The sequence below is a fragment of the Cibotium barometz genome, chromosome 42 (genome assembly GCF_041138505.1).
Source record: "Cibotium barometz isolate CiBa-2024 chromosome 42, ASM4113850v1, whole genome shotgun sequence".
Classification (NCBI taxonomy): Eukaryota; Viridiplantae; Streptophyta; class Polypodiopsida; order Cyatheales; family Cibotiaceae; genus Cibotium; species Cibotium barometz.
In genome coordinates this window covers 36190781-36215815 of record NC_141087.1, presented here as the reverse complement: position 1 = coordinate 36215815, position 25035 = coordinate 36190781, and the positions used below count along the sequence as shown (strand labels likewise).

Sequence of the window (25035 nt, the reverse complement as noted above, 5' to 3'; positions counted from 1 at the left end):
AAATCTAATCACTGATATGTGACGGACTAGTTAGTGCACCCACATAGAGAAGTTGCATTTGCAGCTTCAAGGTCCTTCAATGACACATGATTCGGCAAGGCTAAGGTTAGGTCTCGACTTGAACAATGGAAAGATTATTGTTGTTCACAATGCATTAAAAGGAAGATAATGTAAGAAACTACGCTTCACATACCCCTTAAGATAGTCTCATGGAAACTCGAGACTGAAGACCACCAAAACCAATTTATATTTTTTTCCCTCGAAAAAGAGCATTTCAACACTGCAAAACTCAGTATGTTTTCGCTTCTCACTATCTTTTCTTTTCAGCATGTCTAGAAATCAAAAACATGTCATTTTGTTGGAAAGCTCTATTTTACTAGCCTACAACCTCTAGATATTGGTCAAAATTTGTCAGAAACTTAGGGTTGCTTCACAACATTGGCCCAAATGGTGTGTTTCTGACAAAAAAGTGGAAATGCCTACAGCTGTAATCATCTGCGTTGGGAACGCCCTCCATCAGCCACCTGACATGGCAGCAGGCCTCAACGCAAACTAGCTTTGCTTAGCACATAGCATCTTATCACTCTGGTGTAGCCTTCTTCTTCCGTCGATGCCTCCTTTTTATATTTTCTATTGGAGTGGTGGTTCCACGATCATTTTCTGTTCGTCTTTGCACCTACAAATGTAGTAAAACAAAGGTTTTGATTAATTTTTGCACTTGGTTCAATAACCTGATAAACTCCTATTCCATGGTAAAATTCAGAAGGCAATCGCAACCACATCACTTACAAGCTTCGTCTCCACTTTAATTGACTTTTTTATCTTTTTCTTGCATGATAATGGATTTGGACCCTGCACCAAAATCACCCTTTCACATCAGAATGGCCCTTAACTATGGTCTATAACTCAAAACTGCAATTTAAAACCAGACCTGAAGAAAGAGCATAAGCTCCCCATTTCCCCCTTCTTTTCCTTCTTCGTAGTCTCCTTCCCCATGCCCCTCCCTCACCCTTCACGCTAGCCTCCTCATCTCTGCACTATCCACCCCCACCTCTTCGGCTCGCTCACCCACCTGCTCCTGCTGGCCGCTTCCACAGTTCCCCCCACCCTTCTTCCTGGACCTCCTTTCCTTCCACCTTGCATGGCTTGTTAATCGGAGGACTCCATTTCCCTGACCATGGCAGCCGCTCCACTTCCCCAACCAAGGCCACCCTCAACTGCCCGTTTCATATGGGGACCGAGGCTACCATCAATTGCCCCATTTCAGATGTACACCTCCAGCTCCTGTCATCTTCAGTCTCCTCTCTTGGGGCAGCTCATTTTCAGAGGTCGCAGGCAGCAGACCAGCCAGAGAGCAGATTCAAAATCTCCTGCAAGCCGCGCCCTACTCAGCAAGTAGAGCCTTTCCAAAAACCAGTTCTTCTGCAAATGAGATTGGATTCAACTTGACTGGCCTCACATATCGAGTCCTGCAGTGGATCCCCATTTTGGTTGGCAGTGCGCACACGCACTTTGCTCGATGGCACCACTCTGATTCCAACCCACTGGCCATCTGCTTTCCTGGCATCGCCAAAGAGTATCACGGGCTTCTCCAATCGATTGTGTATTCACCTCACACAGGTTTAGTCTCCGATGATGATGATCTCCACCATAGCCTGGGCTGCTAGCTCCCTTCCCTTGGGCTGTTCATCCCATCCCCAAAGAACCTCCTGCATCAGCTTTCAATTCCGCCCCTGGATGAGACGCACTTCCTCCAGCTCATGGAGTTTTCTTGTGCCACCAGATTGGCCACCTGCCACCTCATGCAGCCCAGTGGAGGGCACCAGCAGAGTGCCCCCAACACACGAAACTCCACATGAAACAAGCCCCACCCCCACCCCACCCTTTCCACTTTCACCCCACCCCCCACCCCAGGTTTCTATGAGTGTGACATAACAATAGGGTTCCTCAGTGAGAGTCCAGGTGTGCATGAGTGCCATGTCTAGATCTATATTGTTGATTATAAAAACTGTGACATCTGTAAGTGGGCATGTAGAGTAGTCACCTTTGCTCGCTTCTTAAACTGAGGACGATCTGCCGCTAGAAAACTCCTTTTCTTCCTGTGAGTAGTCTCCGGCTTTCCTTCTAAGTCATAGCTAGTTCTGAGAAACATAGGATTTGGCTCCTTCTCCACAGCTTCTCCACCACCGTCCTCCATACCTTTAGCTTCCAACATAGCCACCTTCTTCCTTTCTCGAGCCTCAATAATCTGAAACTCCCTCTTACTAGCATGGGTTCGCTGAGCTTCACTAGCATGTGCAAAACCCTGCTGCTTTTCGGAAGGAGGCTCAAGGACCAGGAAATTATTCTGAGCCAAAATAATGGCAACTGCAGGAGCCTTTTGAAAACAAATCAAATCACCGGTAAGATTTATAAATTACACTGGATCAAGAAAGATTTGAAATGAGTATGACAGGCATACCTGCCGCAATTTGATGCGGAGCTCTGCATCCTGGGTCGCCACCCAGAAATGCTCAGGATTTCCATCCCCAATCAGGCTTTCCAAACAATCAGATGCAGCTTTCAAAGGCTCATGATTGCACCTAGTAAGACCACAATGGAGTGTGTCACATTTGGAAAAGGTATCAGTTAGGTGAAAAATTAATCAGTGTAATCAGAAAACAAAATAAGCCCTCCAAAGACAAACTTGGCTGCATCAAGCTTCCGAGCAACAGACAAAGTCCCAGAAAATGCTTCCCCCAGTTTCTTTAGTTCTGCAATGACACATCTGCACAAAAAACCCCATCAAAAAGATCCAGGCAAGCTTTCATTGTAAGTCAACAATATATAAGTCTAACAGAACAGCTTGAGATACAAACAAATCCACAGGAAAAAAAACAACCACTGAGCACGTACAATACTTTTCAAAAGCTCTCTAACCACGAAAGTGCCTGACGGGGGGTGTACGCCCATGTGTGTCATGTAAAGGTGCATACGCACGCACGCACACACAGTAACTAATCCGGGGTTCACACACGACTATAAATGCAATTAAACACTTAATTCCAAGTAATTTCATTGTGAGTCCTAGTCAATCCAGACTGTAGTATCCCATGCATGACAAACATACTTGGTAAAGATCTTATGGGTTTGATCACATTTGCATGTGAAATGAGAGTACCAATACACGAATCCATTAGCCTTAATGGTTGATTTACAATTGAAAAAAATCTTTCATTGAACAGTTGCAAAGCCACATTGTCCTTTTCAGCAAAAAGGATCAACATTTACTTTGGTCGTTAACTTGTTCTAAAGCTACATCCTTGTCATTCTATACCCAATCATTCTGGACTGTCATACCTATTCCAAGTCATTGTGAGTCCTAGTCAATTCAAACTGTAGTATCCCACTTGCTGACAAACTTACTTGGTGAAGATCTTATAGGTTTGATTCACATTTGCATGTAAAATGAGAGTATCAATACATGATTCACATTTGCACAATGAAGCAGTCGTGAGCAAGGAGGCGGCACGATACTCTATGATAACTGAGTGTACCACAATGCTAGTACAAAAGATAAGTGAGTGACCTAAAGTACAAAAGTCACTTCTCACACTCCCAAAAGTGAGAGTGTTCTTGTGCATGAGGGGAAAAACCTCCTAGTGAGGGAAAAATTCTAATGCAAGGTGAAATGGTTTGCTCTTAAAGCTCATCGTGCATGGGACACTATGTCTGACCACGAGACGATACCTCAGTATACCGAGAAGTTTTGGCAAACTCTACTTCAACTTTGCATGCTTGAAGTCGTGCTGCCGAAGATACTATTCAACGCCATCCTAGAGTGTTCACACATCACTACCCATGACATAGATGTCTACAAACCATAGTCACAGGAAACACCATTCTCTATGGTCTTGAAAAGCGTAACGACGTTTCCCTTTCATGTGGAACACCGGAACAGCTACTAATGTGGCATGCATGTGGAAATGGTTTGTGCCGTTTCTGGAACGGCTGTTCCATGTGACGGCATGGCATGCAACCGCCATCATGCTACGATTTTAGGTACCTAATATAGTACCTAAGGTACCTAAAGTACCTTCAAACGGGTACTTGCCCCGTTGATAAGGGCTGAATGAAAAAAAACGGGTTGCTACTTTATGTGCGCTGGCCGGGATTGAACAGACACTCCAACTCCTTCAAAGTTCACAGGCCGTCCTTGATTCCTTCTTATAGGTCGTACACAACAATGAGCAGTGTATTCCTCCTCCTCCTCATCACTTTCATCTTCTTCACCTTCAATCATCAATCATCAATCATTCAATGGCACCTAGAGCTTCGAGCAACAAGTGGTCCAAGAAGCAAGCTACTTGGTCATGGTGGAGGTGCTAGGAAACGGAAGTGCACGTATCGCAAGCAAGCTAAGACACGAGGTGCCAATCGTGTGCGAGCTCATTTGATGCATGAACTTGGCCATGATGTGGCTTTTTGCCAATTAGTTCCAAGAGAGAAGGTGTTATAGGAAAGGCTCGATGCAAAGGTATTTCAAGCTCCTCTTGCAAGGTGAATCCCTCTTTTTTTTCTTCTAGTGCATCTAGTGGTACTTATGTAGCACAGGCTAGGAGTACCGGCTCTACTTTGGGTAATCCTCTTGGGCCTTTTGTTGTTCCCACGGCACCACCATCATGGGGTGGCCAGAGAACTATTCCTAGTTGAAACTTGCGGTGCCCAGGGGACTAGGGCCTTTGACACGCTTGTTGATACCATCAATGCATATTAAAACATTTAAACATCGCCCGCATAGAGGCCGGTCCCCCCCCCCCCTCTCCCCGCAGAGTATTTTATAACCCAAGGAGAATAATATCATGTACAAGCTTTGAGGGCCTTACTTTCCCCACGGAAGATGCCGGATTATCCATGTACAAATGCCATAACACAGCCCAACACGAGGCAACCATAAAATTCAGCCGGCACATAGCTGTAGAATGCCAAGCCAACAATATAAACCATATACCTCCGTGTGGGTATTGATTCTTCCCCAAAAACCACAGGTCTTCATGTAGTAGAGCTGGTACAGCAAGTACAACTCTCCATTCAGCCTGTACAACAAGTACAATGGCTAGTACAACGAGTATAAGGGCTGGAACATCAAGTACAATGGTTGGTACAACCGGTACAACAAGTACAAGGGCTGGTTCAGCAAGAACATTGGCTGGTACAGCCAGTTCAGTGGCTGATACAGCAAGTACAGGCTAGAAATCATAATAAAATGATTAAATACAACAAGCACAGTGGCTAGAAATCATAATAAAATGATTAAATACCCTTGCCTTCAGTATTTCTTTGTGATGGAAGCCTCCAAAACAGTCCCCAACAGCCGGTATTCTTCATGGGCAGCCTTCAAGAGAGAGACAAAGAGAGTAGCCATCATTAGGGCAGCCTGCAAGCAAGCCTCCCTTAATGAAGAGACAGGGTTCCAATTTATAGATTTGGGCCACCCATGAGCTAAAATGGCAAGAGAAGGCTACAATGACAAGTGGAGAGCCACACAATAGTGGAAGTGATAAGTGTGAGGCCACTTGTCTCACTTTGATCCACTTTCTAACAAGTGTTAGGCCTCTCACTTTGGTCCACTTTCTTGCTACATGTCCCAATCTAAGAGATGGGTCCTTCCATAAACTTTATCTCTAAAAATATCCCAACTGGTAGCCCATTTGTCATAGGTACTTTGGTAACTCTTGGTATTTTCTCAATTCCAAACGTAATGACACCAACAAAATTTCCATCGGAGTCGGGCCAAAAAACAGTAATCCTCTTAGATTTTAGGAGCGTGATCCTTTGTGTTCCAGGATAATCCCCCATTCCCAAAGCTTGTTCTTTCCAAATATTTGGACGTCCTAGAGTCCACTAGACCCCTTTAATACTGGGAAATGTCTAGGCTGGTGACATCTTCCCGGCCTTTTTTAAACAGTTGACCGCAACTGTGATAGCTCCCTTGCGGGAAAACAAAGGTTGTTCTCATCCAAAAGGATGAGCCCGGACCTAGTCATACTAGAGTCCTCAAATGAAGGCCATCCAGCCATAAACAACGACTATATACGAGTTACCTCCCAGGTGGACACCTATCACACTCTGCGGAGAAAGAGTTGGGCTCAAGTCACATGTCAAAGTTATTGATCAATCAGTACTCACTAATCACTTCAGTGAAGGATAACATTGGTTGTAGAGCCTCTCAGAGTATTACCCAATCTCATGGAAGCCTTCGTTGAGTGAAACTCTCAGGTCAATATCCAATCTCACAACCATATACCGCAAGGGAAATAGTATAACAAGAACTGTAAATATAGCCAAGGTATGAGAAAGATAACTGAGTCAAAACAAATCCACTGCATAAAACAACTCCACTTGGCCATATAGAGAATCCTTGATATTTAAAATTCATTTGGATAGAATATTCACAATATCCATATGGAAAGAGTGCTAAACACGTGCACATAAAGCCAACCCCATACTTCCAAGATAAATTTTGTGAATTCATAAATCCTTAGACCAAGCTATCTACTGCTCCATTTCTTGCTTCATAGACTATGAAGCGGCTAGCCATGCTTAAGAGCAATGATGGTAAGTGTGGTCCCCACTCGAGATCTTTTCTCTTCCTTATTGATAGAAGGAAGCCTCCACTTTCAAGAAAGCCTAAGCTCTCATACCAATGAAACTCGCGGTGCCCGGGAGACTAGGGCTTTTGACACACTCATATTAAAACATTTAAACATGACACAACCTTAACATATATCCATCATCACTTTGCATAAAACATAAAAGCTGGACAAAACATCCACAAATGCTGAAAATGGAGCTTGCACATGTGACACCGCATAGAGGCCGGAATGGGCCGACCCCCCCCCTCCCTTTGGAGTATTTTATTACCCAAGGAGAATAATATCATGTACAAACTTTGAGGGCCCTACTCTCCCCACAGGCGATGCCGTTATCCATATACAAATGCCATAACACAGCCCAACATGAGGCAACCATAAAATTCAACTGATACATAGCTATAGAAATGCCAAGCCAACAAAATAAACCATATACCTCCGTGTGGATACTGATTCTTCCCCAAAAACCACACGTCTTCATGTAGTAGAGCTGGTACAGCAAGTACAACTCTATGTTCAGCCGGTACAACAAGTACAATGGCTGATACTACAAGTACAAGGGCTGGTATAACAAGTACAACAAGTACAAGGGTTGGTACAACCAGTACACTGGCTGATACAGCAAGTACAAGGACTGGCACAACAAGTACAACGGCTAGAAATCATAATAAAATGATTAAATACCCTTGCCTTCAATATTTCTTTGCGATGGAAGCCTCCAAAACAGTCCCCAACAGCCGGTATTCTTCATGGGCAGCCTTCAAGAGAGAGAGAAAGAGAGTAGCCATCATTAGGTCAGCTTGTAACGGTGGTAGAGGCTAGTGTGCAGCAAGAGAGCCGCCCTTAATGAAGAGAGAGGGCTCCAATTTATAGATTGGGCCTCCCATGAGCTAAAATGGCAAGAGAAGGCTACAATGACAAGTGGCAATAGCTGAAGGGACAAGTGTGAGGCCACTTGTCTCACTTTGATCCACTTTCTAACAAGTGTCAGGCCACTTGTCTCACTTTGGTCCACTTCCATAAACTTTATCTCTAAAAATATCCCAAGTGGTAGCCCATTTGTCATAGGCACTTCGGCAACTCTTGGTATTTGCTCAATTCCAGACGTAATGACACGAACAGAATTTCCATCGAAGTCGGGCCAAAAAATAGTAACCCTCCTAGATTTTAGGAGTGTAATCCCTTTGTATTCGAGGATAATCCCCCATTCCCAAAGCTTGTTCTTTCCGATTATTTGGACGTCTTGGAATCCACTAGACCCCTTTCATACTGGGCTAGTTCATGGGATCCTCGAAAGCGAGAAGCTATGGAGATGCTACAGTGGCCACGGTTTTTTTTCATGATCACATTGCATTCAATGTGGCAAGATCACCATATTTCCAAGAGAGGTTCATGCAATTGCTGGATTTGGACCAACATATACTCCTCCATCATCAGAGACTTTGAGGACCACTTTGCTATAAAAAAAAAAAAGAGACCATGGATGCAACATCAATGTTGAGTGGAAGAGGAATGGGGTGTCTCTTATCACTGATGGCTGGAGTGACTCGCGCTCTCACACCATCCATGGTATTGTGGCTTATTCACGAGGTGGTGTGCATTTCTTATCCTCACATGATGCATCTGAAACAAGGAAGAGCTCCAATGTGCTTGTGGAGGAGTGGGCAAATGCTACTGACACCATTGGTCCGGAAGATGTGATTCACATCAGAGGAGATGGAGAAGCATCAAATAGAGCAGCAAGGGAAAGTGGAGTTGAAGTATCCGCATATCACCTTAAGTCCTCGTATCGCACATGGGCTGAATAATTTGCTGAAGGACATTGGGGATTTGCCATGGGTGGCACCTGTACTTGAAAGAGATTGTTAGTTTTATCATTCGTCACCACTTTATTCTCTAAGAGTTCAGAAAGAAGTCTCCCCAAAAAGATAGGTTGTAGATGGCTGGGAGAAAGTATTGAGAAAATTGGTGCCAGATCCTTCCCAAAGGAGGTCTATCAAAGATCAATTATCAATTTATAGAAGCAGGCAAGAAAGATTTGGTTCACCAAATGCGCAAAGAGATAGATGCAATGTGGGTGTTGCCTTATGGTGGGAGGATTATGGAGCAGGGACTCCTTACCTTCAACGTCTTGCCATTCGTATTTTGAATCAAGGAGCTAGTTCCTCTCCTATTGAGCGTATTTAACCACATTGTCTCAAAGAAGCGAAACCAACTTAAGAAAAAACCAATGATTTGGTTTGTCTCTGCAAATCTGTGACTACTTAGTCAGCTCTATAGTCTGGACAGAGGGTTTCGTTAATGCCCACCGCCATGATGATGATATGAGATTGGGAGCTCTTCCAGAGCAATTGATGATGATTTAGTTGTTAATCTTGACATTTGATATGTTGTACTTCCTCTTTTAGTTTGATGAAAGGACTCCACATCCCCCTCTGAAAACTGATGTCATCGGACTGGTACAAACCCAACCTGATTCTGATCCAAATCCAAAAAACTCTGGAAGTACCACTCTGCCGCCCCAGGCACGGTTAGCAACCACAGATCCAAAGCATCCCACTGGGTCCAAAAAACCATCCTCCAAAACAACAAACCTACAGAACTGGCAGGGGGGAGGGGCATCCTCAGAAGCATCACAAAGAGTGGCAGAGGTAGACTCCTCACAATGAGAAAGGGAAGCAAGAATATAAACTACAGTGGTAACAAAGTCCTCAAAAGCATCACAAATAGCAAAAGACTATTCCAAAAGTAGAATCACATCCCAAGAATCAACAACAAATAAATGATCCATGTGAAAGGATCACACCTCAAGGGCAAAACACCCTCCTTGTTCTGCAAACATTGCAAAGAACACAGGCTCGGACACAATAAACTCTGCTCAGGATCTCTGAAAAATCATTGCTCTCCTCCAGAAAACAGGACGTGTCACAGAAGAAAGTCTCCACAGATACAAAACAGCTCCCGAAACTGATCCTCAAGTGAAGCAGCTGGAGATAGGCCCCCCTCTGAGTGTAGAAAACTTCTGTGGGAAGCAAAACACAGCCAAAACACTGCTATCCAACAAAAATAGCACTCCACCGCCAACAGAAGGCAAGGAACATGTAGAAACCGGGAAACCGTGTAGGCCAGAAACAAAACACAGGTATAGATGCTCCAAAATCAGCAAAACACTGACTGAAATCAGAAATTCAGAATCCTCCTGGAGTACCAAATTGCCTCCAAAGCCACAATCCAAACAAGAAACCCCCTCTGGAAGTGATCTGTGTCCACTGGATAAGAAAACGCAGCCAAACAAGAAATACAAACCTGAAAATTCAGGCCAGCCAGTGTCCACACCTCCTATGAGGAAAAACGTTAAAGAGAAGGTACCTTTGGGTCCAACAAATGAAGCCCAGAGTGAAGGTAGAGCTACCAGCAAGATCAGTTCAGAAAAGCGCAGCAACTATGGCTGCAAATCTGAAAACGCAGAGGTATACGGACAATAGAAAGGGTTGAATCTGGAAACGGAGAAGAAATAGGGTACTACCAACCCTCATATCAGCAAACAGCATCAGAAAACCTAGAGGAGAAGAAAACACAGCACATGTATGGCTGCTGTCCTGCACAGAACAGGCTGCCTGCACTACAGGGGTAGATGAATCTGAAAACTGCTGCAAAACTGCTGTAGACAGCCACTTGTAGAAAAACGCAGCAACCTATGTGCTGCTGCCCTGAAAACAGTGCAGAAAACAGGTGTTCTCAGAGGTCAAATTGATGAAGTAGGACCACGGGCTGCTGAGAAGAAACGCCTGGAAGAGGCAGGCGGCCAGCAGCACTTCTGAGAAAAAAAACGCAGATCTGTCCACCCTGCTGAAAACGCAAAAAAACGCAGGAGGGAGAGGAGGGAGCATCCAACACTGAAGATCACCGGCGCTCTGATACCATGATAGAATGTGCAGCGGAAGAAGGGAAAGTGGAAACACGGGAGAAAGAGTGAGTGAGAGAGAGATGGAGAGGAAACACAGGTGAGAACCTGCTCTCAATATCATCACCAAAAGGAATACATGTCCCGAGCAAGAGGGGAGAAAACCTCGTATGTGAGGGACTGTAGCAAACAATGCTAAGCAAGCAGTGAGAAATGAGGGAGGCAAGCCAGCTATATATATGCCCATGGGTAGGCAGCCGACTGGTGATAAAATCCTCCACGACTGGGAAAATACCCAAGACTCCATAAAATGGGAAATAATATATGTGAGGGGTGACAACATGGTCGGCCCTAGAGGCTATAATAGGACACCAAACAGGAAGCCAGCAAGAAGGGGATGATGTCTAACACATAACGACCCCCTTTGGGGCAAGTCAAGAGTCAGGTCTCTAGAGGTCTTTAGATTACCTTTTGGAAGGCCAAAGGCCAAAGATATTGTACAGTCACTTTAACATATTTTCTACTATTTAATATACTGAAAATACAGCTCTCTCTCTCCTCTTTGTCTTTGTTGGTGACTTCCATCAAGGTTCCTATTCAGTTACTTAGGGCTGAAATAAGATACACATAGCTTTTAAGCATGTGGAATTGGTATCAAATGTCACATGCGGAAGCTTTGGGAGTCTTCTTTCAGCCCTAAACACCATCCGGGAACAACCTGATGCAAAACGCAAGCAAGAGAAATGGAGAGAAATGAAATGAAATGATATATTAACGTCTCTAAGAGGCCATAGTGGCCTATGAGACCAAAACTGAGAGTACATCTGAAGTTGGTGTCTCATCAAAGAGAACAACTAAATGAGACTAAAAAGTACAATAAACTGATTGTCCTACAGTTATAAGAACAGAACCGTAAGACTCCGAGATGATACTGAGTAGAAAATACTGGAAAATACTGAAAATTGTATATCAAGTAGATCCATGTATGCTGATCAGTTGAAGTGTTGCCCTCTCCTTAGATGACCCATGGGGCTATCTAGAATGGAGAGGTCGTAGAAGCGAGGTAGGCGCCTCCGATACCGAGCAATAATGGCTCTGATCTGGCGATGGTGAGGATGCCATGGTCGGGATCTTGGTGGGCATGGCCGACGAGCACGACATAAGATAACTGCTCTATCAGTGGTGACTCCCTGGGAGCGTGGTCGGTGCCCTGATGGCCCAATGGAGGAGGTATCAGGAGGTGTGTGGGCTGGGGTGCTGGTGCCGAAGAAATCTGTCAGGGTCCTCTGTCTAGGTACATCATAGCTCGGCCTCCTGTCTGCCAAGAGAGTCTCTCTGCGTCTCCTGAGCTCAAGTAGAAACAATCCCAGGCATCTCTGATCCTCAAACTCCATGACCCTACGTAACGGCCCAAAACCCTCTCGGAAGAGGCCGTGATATCTCCCTCAGATCTCATAATAGACTGTACATCGGCAAATGTAGTGTTCCTCTGTCTCTACCTCCTGGTAGCATAGCTGACAAATGTGGTCATCCAAGATCTGATGCACATATCGCCCGGTCTCAATCCGCAGCAAGTGTGATGAGGTCCGGATCTGTCCAATGGCACAACGTATCCCATGTGATAGGTGTACATCCATGTACGCCGGGCGGGTGATAAAATCCTCCAGTGAGAGGTGTAGAAAATGGCTCTTGTAGTGAGCCATTTTCGTGCCCAAGGACTCAAGGGGGCTAGTCCATGTCCTCTCTGTGTCCACTTTGATGATATCCATCCTGATCACGCGGTTTTGCTCTGAGCAGGTGAGATCCAAAAATGGACAATCCAGACTGTACTAAAAGGGTGGTAGTGCCTCTATCCGCAAACCATGTAGGTCAAACCATGATCTCATCTGAGCGTACCAACAATGAGTATCTCCATCCTCTGCCAACTGTATGGATGAGGTCAATGCCAATCGTGAGTACCTCTGCTGAGGGAGCTCCCATAGCCGCTGTAAAAAGGTAACTGCTTGGAATAGGGCCTCGGTTACTATTGGTGGGGCACCCAGCTCAGCTCGAACAATCTCATGTGGTACTGACGATTTGCTCCGAATCATGCGGGCAATCATCATAATCAGTGGTCTCTCCATTTGCCTCCATCCCTCATCTGTCCCTCTTTGAGATCTGTGATGTATACTAGGTCCCCAAATTGGAGCTCCGTACGGGAGGGTCGGTGTGACAAGCGTATCAAATAGCCACAATTTGGTGCGTGGCTCCTGAAACTGGATGTGTGCACACTGCCTCTCAAGTGTCCCCAAGGCTGCATGCCCTCGAGCTAATCTAGCTGCTGCTGCCTCCTTCAGGGAGAAACGCGGTCCTCTGAAAGTAACTCCCAAGTAGAGATATGACATGACGTACTCTACCAGCTCCCCTCAGAAAGTGAACTGAGGCTCTGATCTCGTCACCCATGCCTGTGTGGTGTTAAACACCATAACCTTGGTTTTCCCAAGGTTCACTGTCAGATCTTTATCCGCACAGAAAGCCTGTAATGCATCCAGGTGTCTCTGTAATCCCTCCGGAGAGTCTGAGATTAGAACAATACCATCAACATACAACAAGATGGATATCAACACCCCTGCCAAGCATGCCCCTGGGCCTCCCAATCTATCTACATAATCAGAGACCGCATCAATGTACAGTCCAAAGAGAGAGAGAGAGAGAGAGAGAGAGAGAGAGAGAGAGAGAGTTGAGTTTCAGTATCTTCATATGGTACAAAAACGTGTACAAGTCTTGGCCAGCCTTTGCCTGCCATCATCAAAAGGTTCTTGACAGTCCTAATCTAATGATTCTACTCCCTAGAGGAGTGAATGCCTACAAGAACTCAAACCCTTGCTATTTATGGGCCTTAGAAAACCCATATGGACTCGCCGACCTACTGCTGTCAGCCAAGTCCCTAGACAAAACCTCCTTTTTGCTGGAACAGACTTAGATAAATCTCCATGAATGCTAGCCAACAACCTCCTGGGCTCTACCAATGTCTTCCCTGCCCACACCTAGCTGCAGCTCTTGAATCTGGTTCTAAAGCTGTTCTTTATTTGTTTGAGCATGTACACGTTTTGCACATGACATCCCCCTCTCCTAAACTTGATGATGGGATTCAAACTTCTGTTCTTGGATGATTGTCATCATCCTTTGTCTCTTCCTAGACTCCCAAACCTATCATCCTTCCCTTCCTGGCAACCTTTTCACTGAAAACTATGCCAGTTCTCCAAATCCACTCCAAATTTGATGTTGATCTATGCATCTATTCCACCTCATCCCCTTTCCTTCTTGCCCTGTTCTTGAACACTTTCTTTGGTCTTCTTTTCCTGAGTATTGAGTTTGGCACTCTCACTCCACCCCTTGGAGGATCATCCTCCCTTGGAACCGTTGCCTGAAAGCCTTTCCTTGTATGGCCCAAATGGCACTCAACTCACAGGACTACCATTCCCCTTGGGTCTTGTGGAACACCACCAACCAATCTCCTGGGAACTTCTTCCATGTCTTGTGTTACTCTCCTTGGACTGTGCACCTTCATCTGGGACTGAATCAGTGTTTAGCCTTACTTAGCCCGATGCACTGATACCAATGTCACATACGGATGCTTTGGGAGTCTTCTTTCAATCCTAAACACCATCTTGGAAGAACCTGATGCAAACTCAAGCAAGAGAGATGGAGAGAGAGAGAGAGAGAGAGAGAGAGAGAGAGAGAGAGCTGAGTTTCAGTATTTCAGTACAAAAAGGTGTACAAGTCTTGGCTAGCCTTTGGCTGGCATCATCAAAAGGTTCTTGACTCTTAAGAGTCCTAATCAAATGATTCTACTCCCTAGAGGAGTGAATGCCTACAAGAACTCAGCCCCTCGCTATTTATTGGCCTTGGAAAACCCATATGGCTTGGCAGACCTGCCATCGGCCAGGTCCCCTGACAAAACCTCCTTTTGCTACAGCCAACTTAGATAAATCGCATTTCAAGCATGGCTCAGGCCAAAGACACAGACAGTTCCTCACGAAGTTTCAAGACCGAGGGATCCACGAAGCGGTATGGCTTGACAAAGAGTTTTTCGAGGACTATCCGGCGTTATTGACGGATTATTTGGAGGCTATGCAGCTTCCGTCAAGTTAGGCAGAAGAGGATGTCACGTGCATCCCGCACTTGGATGCCACGTAGACATATCTGTACAAAAGGTGCACGACCTAGGATGGTAAACTGGTTCCATGTGAGCCCAATCCGAGACGAGTCAGCCAGCGTTCCATCCCACTCGTCCAAGTCAGGTGTGCATTGTCCTGCACATGAGTCCAAGGTCAGGTGTGCACTGTCCTGCACATGAATCAGTGCCAATCCACACAGTGAGTCTTCCTCTAGAATGATGCTAGTGATTTTGTGTATCTGGTATGGTACTGGATGCCAGATCATTGTGTAGATAGTTAGGGTTTGCATATAGGAAAGGGGCCATCCCATAGGGCTACCCCAAGTACGTGTGGGCATGGAGACAGTGTAAAACCACCCCCATGAGGGCCAGGAAGGTCTTGGCTGTACCCACCAGCCATGGGTAGGCCATGGAGGGCTGTAGGACAGCCCTAGGGGCAGGCCAGGCCAAGGGTAGCCGACTGGTTATCCAGCCCTAGGAGGGGTGTAGGGCAAGTATGGGGCAGCCCATACAGGCTGCCCAGCCCCCAGAACAGTGAGTAATCAGTGTCCAGCCTCCAAGGCAGCAGGTGCACAGTGCCCAGCCACTTTTATCCATGCGCATAGGTGCCCAGGCCAAGTAGGAAAACAGGCGCAGCAATTAATGTGATTTAATGCTGTTTTATTCAATCGTGGGCTGAATATATGACAGCCGACTGCTACACTCGAGTAGTATAAATACCAAGGCCCAAATCCATTTGTGTTATCTCATAATTCACCAAGAGCCAAAGCTGATCAAAGGGCCAGGACAGCCAAGGATTAGCTAACGCAGAAGGAGTGAAGGACTGCAAGTCAAGGGCAGAGTTATCTCAGCCAAGAAAGGTCAAGTTTTCTGTATTTTCTTTTCAGATTTGCATCATTCTAATAAATCAAATACACCATTCGTGGTGGGGGCCCTACAGAGGGTATTCGGGACCCAATACTTTGTCCGCTTCTCCCTCTCTCTCTCTCTCTCTCTATTTTTCTGCACATCTACATTCAGTTTTGTGCGTTAATTTTCGTCGTGATAAGTGTGCTGATTTCCGAGCATTGAAGTTACCAATCTCCCCCGAAGCTTCCACATGTTACATGCAAATGAAGTCAAGATGATTATCCATACAAGTGGTTATCCTTGCTACTGGCCGACATCAGGTCGACCAAGTTATGGGCATGTGAAGAGCCTATACAAGGCTCGGCCAGCATTCAATCCTTTCATCTGACCCCCCTTGGAGCAGGTCAAGAGTCAAGCCTATAGAGGTCTTTAGATTACCTTTTGGAAGGCCAAAGGCCAAAAATTTTGTAAGTCTTTTTGGCATTTGTTGTACTATATAATATACTGAAAATACAACTATCTCTCTCTTCTCTCTCTATCTTTGTTGGTGACTTGCATCAAGGTCCCTATTCAGTTACTTAGGGCTGAAAGAAGACACAGAGCTTTAGTGCATGACAACTAGATGTGGCCACTGTCGGTTGTTTCTTCCTGAGCCATGACATGCATGAGCCACCAAGAAAGAAACAAAATCCGTTAGTGGACACTTTGGTGTCATAACATCCTAGGAGCCAAAGAGCCTAGAAAAAATCTACGACAGGATTCTGTAGCAAACCACAAGGTGCCAAAACTCCTTTCTGAACTTGATGCAAATGAGAACCTGAACGCATCCACAATGAAAATAATCTAGTTCCGGCTGGACCTGCCACCAGAACTTGTGCAGGACCTTTGAAATATTTAAATTAATTTCCTCCTATAATCTATGCAATTGGCATGCCTATGTTTCAAGGCCATCTCAGACTCTTTAAGTTTCTTCAGAGAAGGTGAGTCCAAGGTTTGCCTACTATCCAAATTTCTAAAATTTCAACAAAATGTGCATTTCTTGGAATATAGAAAATTTCCCCCTTCAGAAACAATAAACCAAAAAAAGAAAGATTTTCACCCCCCAAAAAAAAAAAAATCCCTAAAAGATGAGAACTTGGAATAAAGTAGATAACTCTCCAGAATTTTTAAAATATATGAATAACAGACACACCCACACACTTCATAGCATATGAATGAATATAGGGTTTTTTAGAATTTCACAGGCTTTGAAATAAATGGGTAGATGGGATTATAATACCTGGTGGTGAAGGGCCTGGCTGAGGCAAAGAGGAGGCGGGAGAGGTGATCAGTGGGGGGACCCATCTTGTGGGCCATGAGGTAGTGTAAGAAAGTGCCATCGCACAGCACCTTGAAGGGCTCCCGGAAGCCACAGCACGTCTTATAGAAGCGAATGGTCCGCCTGTTGATCTTTTGCTTCTTCACCCTCATCTCAACAAAGCTGTAGTACAAAGTCTTTGAATATATATATTTGCTTCAAAAACCTTTTAATCCTTTTGATTTGGATAACCTAAAACATTTAGCTTGTATTTATTAAACTCTAGTCGCCCGTTTGATCAATGTAAATGTAACATTAACCCTTAGAACAATAATTTTAGGGGCCAATGGGGCACTTACTCCCATACGTGGTGGCAATTGCATGCTAAGTGTACGAGTCAGGTGGCGGTGTCCTCTCACGCATGCAGGCCAGCATGCCTGAAGCTTGGAAGATGTTTGGGCACAAGGAGGGGACAAGGAACCCCGTAATGGTTACAAGAAGAGGTTTTCCATGATAACACAAGTTTTTTACTTGGGCAAGGACTTTTTCAACGTGTTCTTTACCAAAGGGCAGGTTGTGTCAGGTTTCTTTGCATGAGCACCACTGTTTATGGGCCGGAAACTCATTCATTCATTGCCTTTAACCCTCTGTTTGATGTCAACAAGAGTCTATAGGAGGCATGCTTGGTCTGGGCTAGAAACTTATTCATGCATTGCCCTTTGACCCTCTGCTTAATGTCCACAAGAGTCTTCAGGTGGCCTGCCCACCACGAGATAGTTGGTCTTCCGCCCTAGCTTAGACCTACGCTTGGTGAACTAGCCAACTCTCTCGGCTTGGCGTTATATATTCCAAAAGAGGATGCCTTTGGCCGCCAAGCAAATAGTGTTTGTATAACTTGGAACACCGGGATTGAAACCCCTAAGTTTATGGAAGTTGACCTGGGAGAACTAGGGAAACTAGATTTAGCTCTGAAATTTGGTCCGTTTCCTGGGGCCTACTTCAGATGCGAGGGTTTCGGCCATATAACAAGGTTTTGTGGTAGCGAGTCTCAGGCCTAGAGGAGAGGAGAAGGAGGTTGTTGAATCAAGTGGGGACAGTAAAATAGGCAATGAAGAGATTAAGGAGAACTTGAGAAAGGAGGAGAGAGTGCAAAGACTAGTAGAGATTGTACTTGGAATGTGAAAGGCATTAAAGACAAGAAGAAGAATACAGCCTTTTGGGAACAAGTTAGAGAGTGGGGGCTTTCTATTAGCTATTCACGAACATAACCTTTTTGGTCTTAAGTTGGTCAAGAAAGAGAGTTATAAAGATTGGGTTGTGTTGTATGAGGGGGTTGGGGGGGGGGGGGGCTGTAGTGGGGTGATGACCATCCTTTTAAAAAAACCTTAAACCTTGTATAGTTGCAAACCATCCTAACGGTAGGATTCTCGTAGTGGAGATTCAAATTGGGGGAGAGAGATTATGGGTGGTGAATGTTTATGGAGCTCACTGAAAAGATGCAAGGAAAAAGAGAGCTTGAGCCCTTGCAACCACACACACACTCACAAAACCCTAAAAGAGAACACACAAGTGAGAGGCTGAAAATCTTCTTCTTCTTCACTCAACACTCAACACACCATATACAAAGATAAGAGTACACAAAATATGAAAAGGTACTCAACCAAATACATACTAGGGTTCTCTATAGTGTGAACCCAACTAAATGAGCTGGCCTAGAATGGCTGTCAGTCTCTAGAATGGCTGTCACACAGCCTGTCATCCCACTGGCCGCATATCACCCATGATCTCACCAACCATGCCAGTGGTGTAAGTGTGGGGCCTATCCCCCAGGCGGGTCATCAGTGTCCACCGCCTCACTAGATGAGCTCGATTGCTTTGGTAAAGATGTCAGCGACCTGATCCTGTGTGCTAACATAAACAAGGTCAACGTCTCCTGCCAAAACCTTCTCTCTGACAAAATGGTAGTAGACCTCTATATGCTTTGTGCGAGCATGAAAAACTGGGTTCCTAGCCAACTGTATACTGCTAATGTTGTCATAGAAAATGACAACTTGTCTATTCACTGATAGACCCAAATCTGCAAAAGTAGCTTTCTCAACCAAGCTACCTCACATGCTGCCATAGCAGCACCTCTGTACTCGATAGAGCAACCATAGGCTGCTTCTTGCTGCTCCAAGTCACAACAGCACTCCTCAAAGAAAACATGAAGCCACTAGTAGATCTTCTATCTGAGATACTACCAGCCCAATCAGCATTGTACCCATGTACACATATCTCTGTCCCAGTTTCATAAAATAGTCCACAATGCAAAGTAGCCCTCACATACCTCAGTATGCATCTCAATGCATCCAAATGCAGTTTTCGAGGAACCTGCATAAACTGACTCACCAACCCAACAGCATAGCTCAAATCTGGCCTGGTGATCGTCATGTAGATCAAGCTTCCCACTATGCGCCTATACATAGTAGGATCCTCCAAAAATCTATCCTGAATCTACACTCAACTTGCCATTCTAATCCGATGGCACTAAGATAGGCTTACAGCCTGTCATACCATACTTGGACAACATGTCTAAGCCATATTGTCTCTACAGTAATCCAATACCATGTGGTGACCTAATCACCTCAATGCCCAAGAAATATCTAAGCTCCTCCAAATCCTTCATCTCAAACTTCTGTCTAAGCAAGATCTTTACATCAAAGATCTCTGCATCATGGTCCCCCGTAATGATCAGGTCATCTACATAGATGACAACAAGCACAACCCCTCTATCATTGTGTCTCACATACAGCGAGAAGTCTGCATTGGCTACATGAAAGCCAATAGTGACAAGATATTCAGAAATCTTGTCAGACCATGCTCTTGGTGCTTGTTTTAAGCCATACAAGGCTTTCTTCAACCTGCAAACATGCTCGGGGTGACTCACATCCTCATAACCAGGTGGCTGCAACATATACACCTCTTCCTGTAAATCCCCATGCAAGAATGCATTCTTTGCGCAGCCACTACTATCACAACTCTCACTGTTGCCATCTTGGCAACTGGGCTGAAAGTTTCCTCATAATCAATGCCATATGTCTGCACATATCCTTTGGCTACCAATCTAGCCTTGTACCTGCTTATGCTTCCATCACTGTTATGTTTTACTTTGTACACCCACTTGCATCCAATGGCTTTCTTGCCTTCAGGTAATTGCACTAAATCCCAAGTCTCATTTTCATATAGTGCATCCAACTCCTCATCCATAGCCTTGTACCTGCTTATGCTTCCATCACTATTATGTTTTACTTTGTACACCCACTTGCATCCACAATGGCTTTCTTGCCTTCAGGTAATTGCACTAAATCCCAAGTCTCATTTCCATATAGTGCATCCATCTCCTCATCCATAGCTTTCTCCCAACACACATTTCCAACAGCCTCATCAATGCATGTGGGCTCTACAACCTGTACAACTTTTGCCATGTATGCATAGTGATATGCCACATAACCATCATAGGTAAACCTCTGCACAGGATTTTTCACTCTCCCAGATCTTCGCAGCTTTGCATTCATGGCTTCCATAGCCTTCTTTACACCAGGTGTTCTCATAGCTGGTATCCCAAGATCCTCATCAAGGCTCATCTCTGAGCCACTAGACTCTCCATCAACATGAGAATGCCCTGCAGAAATGTCAGGCATACTAAGGGGCTCAACCACTTTCTCTTTGCCTTTATGTGATGTACTAATCACATTTACAGGACTGGTATTATCATGCAGCCTGCCACTCCATGGTCTATCAACTGAACCACTAGATGAGGACTCTCCTCGTCCACTCAAAGACTGTGATTGCTGACTTGCATTCTGTGCAACCACACTTCCACTCATATCAGTCCCAACAGCTTCTTTTTCAGCAGCATACCAGCTACTCATCTTATCAAAAACAACATCCCTGCTTACCCTCAACTCACGTGTAGCAGGGTTATAACACCTGTATCCCTTTTGCTCAAAGGAATATCCAATAAACACACATTTTTCAGCTTTTGGATCCAGCTTAGCTCTCAGATCATCTGGCACATGCACATATGCAATGCATCCAAAGACTTTCAGATGAGACAAATCAGGTTTTCTGCCAGTAAACCTCTCCTCTGGAGTTACATCATGTATGGCTACAGTTGAAGTCCTGTTCATGATGTAAACTGCTGTAGAAACAACCTCAGCCCAATAGCTATGCGGCATATTCTTCTCTCCCATCAATGCTCGTGCAATCTCAGCAATGTGCCTGTTTTTTCGCTCAGTAACTCCATTTTGCTGTGGAGTGTATCTACATGTAAACTGTCTCCAAATACCATTCTTCTTCAAAAATTCAGAGAACTCATTGGAGAAGTACTCTCCCCCTCCATCTGACCTTAGGCACTTTACATATTTCCGTGTTTGCTTTTCAATCATAACTCTGAAATTCTAAAAATTAGTGAACACCTCACCCTTCTCCTCATGAAGTATACCCACACTTTCCTTGTGTGGTCATCAATAAATGTCACATAATACCTGCAGCCTCCCATAGACATGGTCTTTGTACGACCCCATACATCTGAATGCACAACATCTAGTGCATTTCTGCTCACATTTCTGTCATGTGGAAATACATGCTTTGTTTGCTTTCCAAATTGGCATGCTTCACATATTTTGGTAGCCCGGTCACAATTCCTTTAGTATGCATAGACTTCATTCTCTGCACATTCACATGTCCAATTCTTTTACGCCAAATGTCTGTGTCTGCAACAATTCCTGAACCATTTGCAAACATCGCAGCACTCACTGCAGGCATGTTTACATTCAATGTAAACATTCTACCCACTCTGTTGCCTTTTGCAACCAACCTGCACTTGTCTTTAAAGTCTTCAACATAACAACCATCAGGGGTTAAACCGAACCTGCAAACCCTGCTCAATCATCTGGCCAACTGAAACCAGATTCTTTGTTATGTTCGGAACATGAAGTACATCTGCAAGGTACTTCACTTTGCCATCCTGTATAGACAATGGCACATCTCCAACATGGGCAATTGGATGAGCAGTGTCATCCAATTGGATGAGCAGTGTCATCCAATTGGATGAGCAGTGTCATCCCCATGTTTCCACAAAACCTGGTCTTTCAAGGTTTTTCATCTCCTTGAACCACTCCCCATGACTTGTCATGTGGTTCGAAGCACCTGAATCAATGTACCATGCATCATCTTTATGTGCTGCTTCAATATTTTCAGACATGGCATTAACAACATGCTGCATAACAAACAACCTTTCATTATCCTCATTGTTTCTGCTCGAGGATGCATAGTTGTTTTGCTGCAATTTCCCATTTTGCATGTCAGCCTGCTTCTGATAACAATTTGCTTGCACATGTCCAGGCTTACCACAGTAAAAGCATCCACGTGTATCATTATACTGCCTTTGCCAGTTTCCACGACCTCTTTGACTCCCCCTGCCTCTGAATTGGCCTCTTCCACCTGCGTGTTGTTGTTGTTGTGAATTCTGGGACTGTTGTTGTTGCTGGTGTTGGCCATAATTTTGATTACCTATTCGGCCGCCTCCTTGGCCACGTCCACGGCCTCCTCTACCTCGTCCTCTTTCTGAACTTGTGTAGAAGGCCTGTTGCTCTGAACTGTTTTTGTTTTGTGAAGACTATTGGTCTTCACCCAAGCTCTTCTCTTCTATAATCAACATATAGACACCAAATCTGTGAAATTGGGAATGTTTTCCTGAGTCTGAATAGACGTCTTGAACGCCTTTCTTCTTCTTCACTCAACACTCAACACACCATATACAAAGATAAGATTACACAAAATATGAAAAGGTACTCAACCAAATACATACTAGGATTCTCTATAGTATGAACCCAACTAAATGAGCTGGCCTAGAATGGCTGTCACACAGCCTGTCATCCCACTGACTGCATATCACCCATGATCTCACCAACCATGCCAGTGGTGTAAGTGTGGGGCCTATCCCCCACGCGGGTCATCAGTGTCCACCGCCTCACTAGATGAGCTCGATATCTCAACACTCACAACTATAAAGAAAGATGTGGAATGTGGGAATGGATATCTAATCTAGATATTCAAGGTCCTTGCATCCTAATGGGAGATTTCAACATGGTAGAAAAGCACTCAATTAGATGTGGGGGGAACACTATTCTGATTGATTAGGAAAAAAAGATATGGGAGGAGTTGAGGGGAAAATGGGGCTTGTGCTGATGGATGGGTTATGGGAGATTGGGGATCTGACCTTGGCCACACCTATTTTAGCTTGTAATATTACGGTTCCTCTCTAGAATTAATAAAGTTTTCTTCAGCCAACAAGTTATATGGATTCCTCACACTCTGAAGTTTGAAATTGTTACTTCCACTGCCCTTTAAATTGAAGATCAATAACCTATAACTTAAGGATGATTTGTTTATTGCTTCTACAGAGAAGAGGCAATTGGCAGATTAAGAGAGACAGGGAACAAGGAAGGGGCATGGAGATCCTTTGCAAATGATATGCATGGCATTATCAGAAGGGTTGGGAAATTAAGGGCCAATGAGAGAAGGCATGAGAGGAAAAGATGGAGTCAGCAGCTAAAAGCCCTCCAAAGGAAAAGATAAGTTGGTAAATTAACTAAGAAAGAGATTAGTCTCTATTCCACACGTCAACTTGAAGATGACAAGCTTGCCATCAAGGGCATTGGGGGTCAAAGATGGAGAACCTACAACACCAGGAAGAAACTTGATAGATATTTATTCAGATTCGTAATGATAAAGGTAATAGAGAACTAGTGGGATGGATCAAAGATGAAAATGGGTAGGAGTTGGGGGAGATTGACTAGGTTGCAAAGAGATGGGTGGAGTTTTTGGGTTCTACTTTAAGCATGAAAGAAGATAGCTCTAAGAGAGGGTTTCTAGTTGAGAACAAGCTGCTAGGCCTAATCAATCCAAGAGTAGATGCAAATAAGGCTAGATGGCTAGAGACAAAGGTGGAACTGGATGAATGCTGGCTGGCCCTTCTTAAACTGGGAAAAGAAAGTCTCTCTGTGGAATTTTTCATTGCTTTTTGGCCTTCATTAAAGGAACTGGTATGGAATATTTGCAGAGAGGCATTTAATAATGGTAATCTAGATAAAGATCTAAAGGAGGAGGTGGTCAAGCTTATTCCCAACAAGTAGGCTTCATGTAACATGTTTAATCATTGGAGACCAATAACCTTGCTAACTGTTATCTATAAAATTCTGGCCAAAGTCATTGACTTGAGGATTTTTCCTGTTCTACAAGAGGTTGTGTCTAGGAAACAATATGGCTTCATAAAATTTAGGTCCATACATGATAATATATTTGCTGCTATGTTAGGGAAGGATGTAGCCCAAAGGACTGGTCAGAAATGCATTCTGCTTTAGCTGGATTTGAGAAAGCATATAATAGGTGTTATGTGTACATTATATGTGCATATACTAGGAGGCTAACCCACATTAGGCTTGTGAGCATGGGAGTATGAGAATAAGCTCTAGTGGAGAATGGGTTAGGGCTAACCTTAAGGGTTGAGGTTAGGGCTAACCTTAAGTGTTGAGGTTAGGGTCAGGCATCCAAGGGTCACACATGGGAATTGGAGAGTCAAGAGTCACTTGAGGGCACTCCTATATAATTGGGGCATGGGACACACTCAAGGGATAGTTTGTGGTGTAGAGGATTGTATCTACATTCTTGCCATTTCATACTAGAGCTGAGTGCTGCTAGAATGATGTCATATCTCTTGGTGGTATGGGACACCAAGGTAAGGTATGTGGTACTTCATTGTATTTATGTGTGCACCCTTGGGGGCTCGGGTTGGGTGGATGAGTTTATGCCTAGTTTATGCATGATGATTATCTAGAGAGATCTTAGGGTTTTAAAAGTGGTATCAGAGCAATCTCTAGTTAATTGTTATTGTTTTTTCTTTCTTATTCCAATTTTTATCATTTTTTACAATAAATTTTAATATTTACTAAATAAAAATAATATTTTGTTGATTTGTTTGGGTGATTACGCACGTGGATCGTCGATATGGCAGTTGGAATGCGTGTTTCTTCTATTCAATGGACGAATCAACGTTGCGGGGGAATTTCGTGAGTTCAATGCTATTTTTTTTAAAAAAATGGTTTAAAATAAGCATTTATGGAATTTTTACCAAAATACCACACATTTATTT

General features: G+C 44.3%; 1 protein-coding gene across 1 annotated transcript; it reads right to left on the bottom strand.

Moving 5' to 3' along the window:
- Positions 1–224: 224 nt before the first annotated feature.
- MEE21 (PIN domain-like family protein) lies at positions 225–17065 on the bottom strand. Its single transcript, XM_086780974.1, has 6 exons — positions 16824–17065; positions 2687–2767; positions 2462–2582; positions 2045–2377; positions 790–852; positions 225–676 (listed from the first exon to the last, which is right to left on the bottom strand). The coding sequence occupies exons 1-6, from the start codon at positions 17012–17014 to the stop codon at positions 581–583; spliced, it is 885 nt and encodes a 294-aa protein (XP_086637100.1). The 5' UTR covers positions 17015–17065; the 3' UTR covers positions 225–580.
- Between the last annotated feature and the right edge of the window lie 7970 nt (positions 17066–25035).

Bases quoted from the DNA above. Each gene is read 5' to 3' on its own strand.
- MEE21 (XM_086780974.1), bottom strand. From the start codon at position 17,014: ATGAGGGTGAAGAAGCAAAAGATCAACAGGCGGACCATTCGCTTCTAT. The intron at 2,768-16,823 runs GTATTATAATCC...TTTTTTGTGCAG, and splicing joins GCCAGGCCCTTCACCACCAG to ATGTGTCATTGCAGAACTAA. The intron at 677-789 runs GTAAGTGATGTG...CTACATTTGTAG, and splicing joins TTAAAGTGGAGACGAAGCTT to GTGCAAAGACGAACAGAAAA.